The sequence below is a fragment of the Zootoca vivipara genome, chromosome 1 (genome assembly GCF_963506605.1).
Source record: "Zootoca vivipara chromosome 1, rZooViv1.1, whole genome shotgun sequence".
In the NCBI taxonomy this organism is placed as follows: domain Eukaryota; kingdom Metazoa; phylum Chordata; class Lepidosauria; order Squamata; family Lacertidae; genus Zootoca; species Zootoca vivipara.
The window spans coordinates 59,515,626-59,527,688 of NC_083276.1; the positions used below are offsets into that span (position 1 = coordinate 59,515,626).

The 12,063-nt window shown below is 39.4% G+C and overlaps 1 protein-coding gene across 3 annotated transcripts in view; it reads left to right on the forward strand.

The window, feature by feature from the left end:
• The window catches only part of NELL1 (neural EGFL like 1), a 368,190-nt gene that overhangs the window by 109,217 nt on the left and 246,910 nt on the right, over positions 1–12,063 (forward strand). For all 3 annotated transcript variants that reach the window (XM_035117428.2, XM_035117446.2, XM_060275202.1), the window contains exons 6-7: positions 6,284–6,356; positions 7,074–7,156. In XM_035117428.2, coding sequence (XP_034973319.2) covers positions 6,284–6,356; positions 7,074–7,156 — 156 coding nt within the window. The remainder of the gene's footprint in view (positions 1–6,283; positions 6,357–7,073; positions 7,157–12,063) is intronic.

Consider the following 12,063-nt stretch of genomic DNA (forward strand, 5'->3'; position numbering starts at 1 on the left):
ACCTTCTGATCAGCAAGCCCTAGACTTTGTGGTTTAACCCACAGCGCCACCTGGGTCCCTTTTCTAAAGTGTGATCCTGGCTGAACTCTGCTGGAGCCTTTACCCTCCCATGCAGTGGACCAAAGAACAGAGGGGTAATATGTAAAATAAAATATAAGGAAGCCTCTCTCACCATCCTCCTATTTTCTCCTACTACTGCTGCTCCTGCAAACTTGTGCACTGTTTGTCTTGTTGGGCCCACAGGCTAATAATGAATTCTGGCACTCATGCATCTGTGGCTCCAACTCCCAGGCAACAGCATATGTGCCACCAGCATTGCAGTTTGAAGCAAATGCCAATGTCTTTCTCATCCAGCTGTATGTGTAAAGACCCCCCCCCCCACCTACATTACCCAACTGGTTTTGGGGTGCAAGGGAGGTTGCAATGGGTAAGAATACTGCAGCAGGTTTTAATATAATGCAGATAATTTTTGTATCTCTTTTGTCCACCCACCCACCCACCCACTCCCCATTTAAATTAAGGTGGAGAAATGCTTTCTTACCTGGACTTTATTTCTCCATCTAACAGCTGAGCTGTCACCATGAAGTGAAATTGATGGCATTATTTTATTCTACAGCTGTTGGTTTTTTAACCTCAGCTGCTTCCCATAATTCTGCAGATGGTAAACATATGTTTATGCGTATATAGCAAAAAAAGGAACGGGGGGAGTAGTAATAGTTATATTGGTTTTGCCCATCTTTAATTCTTTTTTGATACAGACAGCCAGAGTCTAAGAACTGAGGTATATTATGCATTTATAAATTAATATTTCTACGCATTAACACTTTGGAAACAGCAGGATAGCTAATGATATGATAATGAGCTGCTAGTTTTTATTGATCATAATGTAAGTCGACATGTGCCTTTCTTTGCTCTATGATGCCTGAATATTTTACTAACTGTCTGCAGGGCAAAACTACATAATTGGCTGTTTTTTAAGCTTGCTTGTGAGTTTTATAAGCTTTACACTTTATTCTTGTTGTTACCCAATGCAAAAGCCTATGATTTTGATAGTTTATAAGCACACATATCCCTAGTCCTTATATTTACATACTCAGCAGGACCCCCTTTTTCTTTTGAAAGCAATTTGTTTCAGTGTTTTAGCATATAGAGACCCTATTTAGAGTTGGACACGACTAAACAACAACAACAATTATTATCAGCATTATACTTATAATACCTATTTCAAATCTATTAGGAGTGTAACAGTATACTTTGCTAATATGTTTTCAGTTCATCTTCTGCTTTTGTTCTTAATGGGAAAACTCTAAAATTGTAGCATTAATACACACTTTGGAGACACAATCTCCTCTTTCCTTTCACACCTACTATGTTTTCCTGATGTAGTCTTACCTGATAATGTATTCATTTAGTATTGTCTTTCACACTGTGTAAAAATCACTTCTGGAAATCTAGTGGAAATTTAGTGCTTGTTTCCATGTTCCAGGAAAAACTCTGTTTACAAGCATCTTAGCTTGGAAAATCATGGGAGTTTTGCACTGCAATTCCAAATGAAATTTGGGGTAGTATCCTGGCATACTGTTCTTTCCTGCTGTTTAAAATTTAGTGTGACATGGCAGTATATTGATCAAAAAGCCACAGCGCCATAATGCAACAGATATTGTAGTGTAAAGGGAACACTAGAAATTGGAACAGAAGTATTAGCATTATAAGCAGTGAAACTAACGCAATAAGCTAACAACAGCAGCAGCAGCAACAGCAACAGCAGCAGCAGCAGCAACAGCAACAGCAGCAGCAGCAACAACAACAACAACAACTTTTTTTATTTATACCTCACCTATCTGGCTGGCTTGCCCCAGCCACTCTGGGTGGGACTCTGGGTGGCTTCCAACAACCGTAAAAAGAATGAAACATCAAACATTAATAGTAACAATCCTATATAAAAAAAATCACAATAACTTTAAAATAAACAGCTTATATCAAATGAAGCAATATTCAATAGTAAACAGTAAAATTAAACATCAGCAAATAATAATTTAAACAGTTTACACTCAGCAATTACAATAAAGTATTACTAATTTTTTATCAATAAAAAGCAGCAAAGCACAATGCGTAAAATACCACAAAATGTACAAAACTGTGTAAAAGGATCAAATTGAGAAACAAGGACACACAACTTAGAAAATTACTTTTACAAACTATGCCTGAACTCTCTTCCCAGCTGCTTCTGCTATTCTCCAAGTCATGGTCTGGGAAAGGCTCCTGGGGCTGGAGGGTGGGGCAAGGCAGGTGGAGAAGCCATTGCCTGCAGAAAGTCTCTCTCCCCTCAGTTCTTCCTCTGGAGGAGTGCAGGTCTCTTACAAAGATTCCTGCGGCTGGGGCAAGGCAGGTGGAAAAGCCATTGTCTCTCTCCCTCATGTCTGAATGCAACTCCTGTGATCATATGATGGTGACCTCCTGTCTTATTCCTTTTAATTTTCAGTGTTTTTCATTTTTTAAAAAAGATCTGACATTGTAAAGGAAAATCTCACAGCTGCCCTTCATATTTGATAGAGCTCTGCATCCTCAAAACAGGTCCAGCAAATGCATAGGTAAGAGCCTAGGAAGAGCATTTTAGGAAGATGAATGGTAAAATGAGTTAGGAGAGCGTAAAGAAAATTGGTGAAATAGGTCAGTGTATCTGGCTATTAATCAAGATTGGTGGTTTGAGCCCACCCATGGATGACTGGGCAGGATTCCTGCTTTTCAAGGGGTTCAACTTGATGACCTTTGGGGTCCCTTCCAACTCTACAATTCCATGAAATATGAGCATTCTGTATGGAGGTGAATATCCGTAAAGAAGATTTTTACAATGATGTGTAATATTATTGCAAATACAAGACAATATTCACAATTCCTGTAATCTGTGCAGTACGTTCTCTGTCATAAGGCCCTGATACAGCAGCTGTTGCATTATAGGATGCTAGCTGGTAGTGTCAGTGGATATAACTGGAGGTAGTGCTATAGCTGTCGCTGTCATAATCCATTGAAGTCAAAGGCAGAGTATAGACTGCAGCTTGACTTTTCCTGACAAAAAAGCCCTTTATTTATATTTGACTAGTCATCTTGAAAACAGATTCTGGTAGTTGCATACCTGTTTAGGGAAGCTTTTAATATTTGATGAATTATTGTATTTTAATATTTTGCTGGAAGCCTCCCAAAGTGGCTGGGGAAACCCAGCCAGATGGGCAGGGTATTATTATTATTATTAGTAGTAGTAGTAGTAGTATTACCATCGTGGCATCTAAAACCTGGACGTGAATAAAAATGATACATGTGTATAAATAAGTTTTCGGCATGCATAATGAAAAGAGCACACCTTTTAAAACATATCGTTCAAGGCTTAGAAACAGTGCACAAAAATCTGATATTAGCTAGGCTTCATGTTGCCACCACCCTCTTTCAGCTGAAAATGCTAAATAAATTCAAAATTAATGCTTAACAAACAAGCAAATGGTGGTGGGGGGGAGCATTTCTGATATGTTTATTTTTTAACATTTATTCATTTATATAGCAAATAGGGCTTTTTTCAGCCAGAACTTGCTGGAACTCTGTTCCAGCACCTCTCAGGTGGGCACCATTGCCATTATACGGTAAGAGCAGGCATCCCCAAACTGCGGCCCTCCAGATGTTTTGGCCTACAACTTCCATGAACCCTAGCTAAGAGGACCAGTGGTCAGGGATGATGGGAATTGTAGTCCAAAACATCTGGAGGGCTGAAGTTTGGGGATGCCTGGGTAAGAGAATAAGGGAGGCAGACATGGTGAGTTTCAACACCTTTCCCCAGAAAATAAATAGCACTGAGTAAGGCTATACACCTGTGGAACAGGTCAACAGGTGCTTAATGTTAAGCAAAGGCAGAATAAATCTTACTAAAGTGAGGTGAAACAGTTTGGTTGTGATGCATGCCTGGTGTGCTCAGTGGTTATTAATTAGGCTTGCTTTAACTTGGACTCCCCAGGCCACGATGTCAGTGAAGCCTTGTACGACCATACTGCCTAGATGAGCATTTCAGTGTAGATTGAGATGCACACCCAGATATGACTTTACACCAGCTACATACACAGATATATATCCTGTGTTAGGGCAAGGGTTTGGGTTTTATTTTTATGTATTTAAACATTGCCCTTAGACATCCATGTGTCTGTAGTTTTAATACATCGATACATTGTTCACTAGCATTCATTTTCAAAATCATATTAAAGATTGCTTTGGAGGTTAACCCTACCAACTGACAATGTCTTGTCTCATTACTCATATGACTTCATTATTCTCATAGATGAAAAGGTTAATAAATGTTCTGGATAGTTATTTTCATTAATATTTTCAATTAATATTTGATCTTGAAATAACAAGCAGGAAGAGCTGCTTGCTGATTACCTTTTTGCTATCCGAGACAACGAGCACATAAATGTTAAATGTTGCTGCATCTGCAAATCTTGGAGCACTATATTTTATTTATAGCAGGAGCTCACTATTCCAAGCAGGATATGATGTCTTCCATCTGCTCAGTAGCATCCATTTTTCTGTTGTACTGCCGCTGAAATAATGGCTGCAATTTCTGATCAAACCAATATTTTGATTATCAAAGGATAACCTTGACTGTAAACTTACTTTTTCACATAAAGTGGTGTGTGGGTGGGTGTTTTCAGTACACTTTATGTTCCTCTCCTAGATCTAGTTCACCATTACTGCATGCATGTCTATCAAAATTTATTTGAATGCTAAGGGTCTTAGCCTTTTTTGTTATCCAGTTCACATATGTTGACATGTCCAAGGACTGAAGACCTCAGCATTTGGTTTTAAGGTGCAGATTTAATCTGAATAAAGCATCACATCACACTGAGGCTAATCAGCAGAAGAGGGGTGGAGAAACCTTTCTCTGGAATCATTGAACTATGAATGAGTCACCTTGTGAAAGTGGCTTCAGCCTAGAATGGTTCCATTGGCATTTGCTTTCTAATAGACCTTTCAGAAGTTTTCGTTCATATGGTTTTCATTGCTTGTCCTTGTGTATGTGTCTGTGCTTCTGTGTGACTGACGGACTACAATTCACCATATGCTTTTCGTTTCTGTGCCATTGAAAATAGTGAGACTTAAGCAATCTTATTATAGGGACACAGGTGGCTCTGTGGGTTAAACCACAGAGCCTAGGGCTTGCTGATCAGAAGGTCGGCGGTTCGAATCCCTGCGACGGGGTGAGCTCCTGTTGCTCAGTCCCAGCTCCTGCCAACGTAGCAGTTCGAGAGCAACTCAGCGGGAAGGTAAACGGTGTTTCCGTGTGCTGCTCTGGTTCGCCAGAAGCAGCTTTGTCATGCTGGCCACATGACCTGGAAGCTGTACGCTGGCTGCCTCAGCCAATAACGTGAGATGAGCACGCAACCCCAGAGTCATCACGACTGGACCTAACAGTCAGGGGTCCCTTTACCTTTTTAAGCATTCTTATTAGCCAAACTCTGGACTGTGGTGTTGTATCTGGATCTTTACTTAACGCCCTAGGAATATTATTTGAAGGGCATGGTAAAAATAGTTAAGTGAAATATAAATTCATTTAACTTTTCATATAAAGTGAAAGTCATAAGGTCTCTGGCTGACCAGGCTTTGTGTTCAGAATTTTTTACTTGCCAGAACAGTTGTTATTTGTTATGTTTTACCATGAGGTTCCAGAGTGGGCTCTAAAACACATACCTGATCTGAATGTATTCCCCAAATCAATAATAGGCTATTAACATTATTTCTATTTTTAAGATCTGTAAATATTTTTGTTAGCTAAAGCAGTATTAACCAACAATATTGTTGTATTTTGTACTCATTTTTTAATGTGAAATTGATAAATAGTGAATGAAGTCAAATGAAAGTTAAGTACTTTGGGTTGTTTTAATTTCAACAGGAAATATTTAAGCTAGTGCGTAAAGTGACCAGTACAGTTGGTTCTAAAAAGTGCATAACTGGTTAGCCGGTGTTAAATGTTAGTACTTCACTTACTCATGAATCATAAAAACCTATCTGAAATTTCTTTTTAAAAAATCAAAAGCTATGGTTTTTTTAATTGAAAAAAGGAATTACATGTTTACCAGTCTATTCAGTGGTATCTTTTTTAAAAGTTCATATGATTTTAATTTGTAAATCAGTAATATTGTATTAATTTGTTATGCCTTATCAAGACATAACTTGTGAATTATTTTGTACAATTTTAATTGTATGACTATAATCTATATTACCAGCTATCTCTTCTGTTACAAAGGGTATCATTCAAGATGTGAAAGTCATCTTCATGCCTAATGGATATATAACACAATGCCCTAATCTGAATCGCAGTAAGTAGCACTTTTAAGTATGTATATTTAAAATTAAGTTTACAAAAATACTTTTAACAAAAAGGAGTGTTTTGTAGTGCCTATTCATTTGTTGCACAACAATGTTACATTCTTCGTGGGAAGTACCACTTTGTAGTTGAACAACTAAGACTATGTTTTGCCAACTTTTCTCAGTAAAAGCAGGCTGGGAAGTTATAGATATAACTGTTTTACTCCTTCATGTGTTCGACTGCGCATATTTATTTTCTGTTCATTTAAACTGATCTTATAAGTGACCTAGATGACAGTTTCATTGGGAAAGCCAACAAATTCTGGACCCCCATTTTCCAGTTTGCATTGAACTAGGCTACACATTACTATAACCACACCAGATCAGTTCAGATTTGTCTGTTCAGAATTCTGATGGCTGCATTGCTTATAAGCCAAAGAAAACTGTACTGAATTGCAGACTGTGGGATACAACCCTTCCGCCCATGCTTTTCTGTTACTATAGGATTCCAATATTTCCAATAATACGTCATATATGTGTGAGACATCCCAATTTAAATTATTAATTTTATTTTCTATTAAAATGTCCATATGTTTTCATTTTCTCATAATCTTTGTAATATTTGTATTACAAATGCTAGAATCCAATAGCTACTGAGTTAAGCATATGGTAGTTTGTTTTGTATAATATGGTTTTTATCTGTTGTTTACCTTCCTTCCTTTATTGAGCCTGTCCAACCTGCAGTGACTTCTTAAGCCTGGTTCAAGGAATTATGGATTTGCAAGAACTTCTGGCTAAAATGACAGCAAAAGTAGGTACCTGACCTTTCTTCCCAGTTTTACATCCAAGTTGTCATTTGCTTCCCATATTTGGGCAACCATGTACCCATTTCTCATCTTTTTTCAGTTTATGTATCATTATGTCAAGGATTTATTTCATGCTATAAATGGAAGAATAAGTGACTGATCCACAAAGAATGCATTTTTCCTTTTTGTTTGAATCATGTGGTTGAATACTGATGCTGAGGCTTGCCTAATGGAATAAGAAATGGAATAAGAGTTTTTATCTAGCCTGATTGCATAGTTGTCAAACATGGTTGTTTCCTATGTTATTCGTTTCCTTTCCTAGAAATAAAACACATAAAAATCCATATCCTTCCAGTTATTTTGAATAACCTGTTCTATATCTAACCCTTCAGTTCTTACATAATATTGGGTTTTTTTTGCATGGGATAGCACAGGCATCCCCAAACTGCGGCCCTCCAGATGTTTTGGCCTACAACTCCCATGATCCCTAGCTAACAGGACCAGTGGTTGGGGAAGATGGGAATTGTAGTCCAAAACATCTGGAGGGCCGAAGTTTGGGGATGCCTGGGATAGCATGATGATGAGAACTGGAGGTCATGGGGATTGGGGTTCTACCAGCAGTCAGGCAGCAGTGCCTGCTCATCAGATGCTGTCTAAATCCTATTTTGTTTCTGAGCTGCCTTCACTTGTTCTATTTAATCCCACTGTTCCATGAGCTTATCTTGTTTATAATAACACACTTTCATAGTATTAAAATGCCAATTATAAAACAAAACATTGTGTATACATACTGGCTCTGTTTTTACATCATTGATAAACCATAGTTTAGCTATGCATGAGCAGGAACAAACCTCAAATGTAAGTGCTCTCCCATTATCTTCCCACAAGGCTAGGACGACTTCAGCATTCCTTCCTCCTCCCACTCTTAAAGCAGTGGTTCTCAATTTTTTTTATCTGGGCCACACTTCCAGGATAAGAATTTGCTTGTGATCCCAGTTTTTTTATTGATAAGCAATACAATGGAAAACAAAACAACTCCTAGCAGGGCTTGATTTACAACACAGAACACTACTACTTTATAATATGATCATGGGACATCCAGAAAGTATAAAACAATGCAGCTGCATAAGAACACGAATCACCCCCAAAATATAATTATAAACAAGTCTTCTCCCATACTCTGTTCGAACAGTGATTCTGGATCACAGCTAGGATTGTACTCAATCGCACTTGATGATCTTGCTCTCATTTAGATGTCAATCTATATTCTGCAAAGATAGATGATAGATAGATAGATAGATAGATAGATGATAGATAGATGATAGATAGATAGATAGGTACCACACTACACTACACCAAAATGTTTATTTGATTGTTCTTGAATCTTCCTGCCACACTTGCCATCCTCCCCTGGTGCACCACACTGTATTAAAGCCCGCTTGTTGTGTCATCTGGATCTGAGATCATGGTTCATAACAGTCGCCAGGGTCAAAACCAAATCAACTTTAAACCATGTGCCACAAATCTAGGTTGTTTAAACTAACCAGGCATAAAGCATGGTCCCTGGTCTAGATGACACGACAAGCCTACTTTAAGGGAAAGTCAAACTAAAATCCTCTGAAGTCCTCCCAGCTGTGTACCCTGACTAGGAGGCTTCTTCCTGCTCCACTGGTTAGCAGGACATGCAGTCATGGCCACTGTCTGTTTCAAATATTTGCAAACCTGATGGTTTGAAATCTGGAGCATAGATCAGCCAAAGATAAGCCCTCTTAAGCCCTGCTGATTTCAGTGGACAAATGCTTAAGGCTGCAGTCCTATAATGCCTTTCATGGGAGTAAGTCCTGTTGAACAAAATGAAACTTACTTCTGAGTAAGCATGCACTATTGACCTTTTAAAATGAATGGAACTTAAAAGTGCCATTGCATTGTTTATTTGTTTTTGTTTTCTATGAAAACTGCACAAGACAGTACATTCTACACTGAACCCCCCCCTATAACCCTGTTTAATGTCCCCATATTATTTATGCTTTCCTTTCTTATCTTCCATCTTCATGTTCTAATTCTACTGTCTTAATCAGCATGCTTTGGACTTGATCACTTGGAGAAAGAGAAATATTAAATTTCAGTTCATTTTACTTCAGGAAAGTGAGATAATTATTCTGAGACATGCTGATGGTCTTAGTAGGTGCCAATTACATAGTGCATTGAGTGACTTGTCCTTGCTGCAGTTAATTATATTTTTCTTGCTGATTTTTTTAATATTCTAGATAATACGTAATTAACATTCTGAAGGTTACAAGCACCCCTACAAGTGGAATGCTCTTTACCTTTTTATTCCATATTCACAGGAACTGCTGTTTCATTGCCTTTTGCAGTACATAAATTTAGTATTTTGTTGCATTCATGGACCATTGAGAACATGTCACACTTGTTTGTCAGAGAAAAGCAAGCAGAATGCAAAATTGCTCATTTTATTTACTGCTAAATAGAAACTTAGTGGTTCAGTTCTAAAATGACACATATCAGTTGTCATGTCTAAGCTTGAAGCTTTTGTCCCTAATTGGCACACCTGTGTAATCAGGTTGTTGTGGCTTTATGGTGAGTGTCTCATTTTTTGATATTTGCTAGTTATGTTTCAAGGCTGAGATGTGACATTGAAGTCCTGGCACAAAACAAATCATTCTTGTACATTGTTACTAGAATATGTATTTAATGATGAAATTATGTGGTTTGCCTGCTCTCTTTCACCCTTAAATGCCCCTTTTATCCCTTTTAAGTAGACTTTTTTTCTTTTTAAGAATATAAAAAAGGTGGAAAAAGTCCCTCTTTCTGTACCCATAAGTACAAATAGCATCAGATTACTTTTATTGACTTAGATTTGGTCTTTCAACAATTGAGTACTCAATCTGATTAAAGGCCTAAAGATTGCTACTTTGCTCCTGGAGTGTTTAGGATCAAATTATTTCAATACGGAAGACTACTATGATTGATTACTATGGAATTTGCACTGCACCTCCACCTCCCCTTGCCACCATGGCAAGTAGGAAGAGAGACTGAGGAGTTGGCTAAGCCTGTTGTCTCATGTATGAATCCTGCATCTGCAACAGAAGTATCTGCTGTTTCAAATGCAATTTGTTTCCAAACATGAGATCAAATACATGATAAGTCTTTCCCTCCATGAATTTTCTTGTTTTTTTCTAAAGCTGTATGTCCTAATGACTACCGGTACCACCACACCTTTTGACAATTAATTCACCTGCAAAATCATTCTATCCCACATGACATAAAGCATAACCTGCTACAGGTTATAGCCAGCGACAACCCAGCAACCATGAGCCTCCAATATAGATAAAATATAACTGATACATAATTAGAACACAAATGTTTATTAATTCAAAACGTTATTAAAAGTTAGCTAAGCAACATATCCAGAATCCACCAAAATTTCCCTCCACCAACATCCCGGATAAACCTTCTAATGGAAAGCAAAAGTGTGCTGGACTTTATCCTTGCATTTGCTTTTATAGGGGTAGATGTTGTTTCATTTATTTCTGGAATTATGGAAGTATCTCTAGAATACTCGTAATGGTTCTGAGAGCACAGGTATTAGCGGTGTGCTCTTCCTATATTTATCCAGAGGCCAGGCTGCTTATGCAGTGTGCAACCTTCTTGCACAAAAAACCCTTTTTATGTTATACCCATTATGTCCCTTTACATCCTGTAAATGTTCAAAACATATGCTGGAAGTGGTAAGGCCCTGCGCCTTGTCTGAATTATGGCTCCTAACAGGAGTATACATATTTACTGCTGGATGTGTGGTATGTTGTGAATGAATGCAGAGTTGGCCTGAATCATATGCTTCAGACAGCAAGGGGTGGGGAAGTGTTTTAACATTAGAAAAGCAATGGATCCGGCCAGAGTCCCATCTAGTCCAATTTTCCGTTCTCAAATACCTATGTGAAACCCATAAACAGGAGCTGAGAACTCTGCTCTTCTAACTTGCAATTCTCAGCAACTGGTATTCAGCGGCATACTGCCTCTGGCAGTGGAAGTAGAACATAGCCATCATCCTTAGTAGCCACTGAAAACCTTATTTTCCATGAATTTGTCTAATCTTCTTTTAATGCCATTGGAGTCGGTTACCATTACTGCTGCTTGACGGAGCGAATTCTTTAGTTACTATATGCTGCATGAAAAGGTACTTCATTTTGTCTGTGCTAAATCTTCGAACACTCAGCTTCATTGTATGCCCTGGAGTTCCAGCAGTACCGTGTTTCTCACATTTTAAGACATGTCTTATATTTATTTTTACTCCAAAAAACACACCATGGCTTATTTTCAGGGGATGTCTTATTTTTTTTGTTAAGCTTTTTAATTTTTTACCGGTATTAAGCTTTCAGAGTTTTGCTGGGTCGGGCTCGGTGTGGCGCGCGCTGCTGCCCTTGCCGGCTCCTGCTGGGTCGGGGCTCTCCCTCTCTGAGATAACTACGAGCTCTTCTCCTCCTCACCCCCCAGTCGTGACACAGCCACCGCGCGGGCTTCCTTACCCAGGTTGCAGTGCAGCGACGAGGGCGGCGTGGCGACGGGCGACGAGGGGGCCGGGGAAGGCTGAAGCAAAGGCGGCGGCGGGTCTTTGGGGCCGCCAGCGCCCGGCAAAGGTACGGCGGGAGGCGGCAGCATGAGGTAGCGATGCGGAGGGGGTAGGCAGCGCACGCAGAATGAGTGGAGGCACGGCAGCAGCTTGGGCCGCCAGCTCTGGATGTTCTGGCCGCACACCCCGCAAGTGTCCAACAGGTTGAGCCGCGACTCTCCGTCGGCCCGGTCCGCGGGGCCTTGCCGGCTTTCAGCCTCGTTTTCCCCACCCATGGCGACAGGACCAGCCGCGGTGGGCCCTGCTCCCGCCATAGGCTCG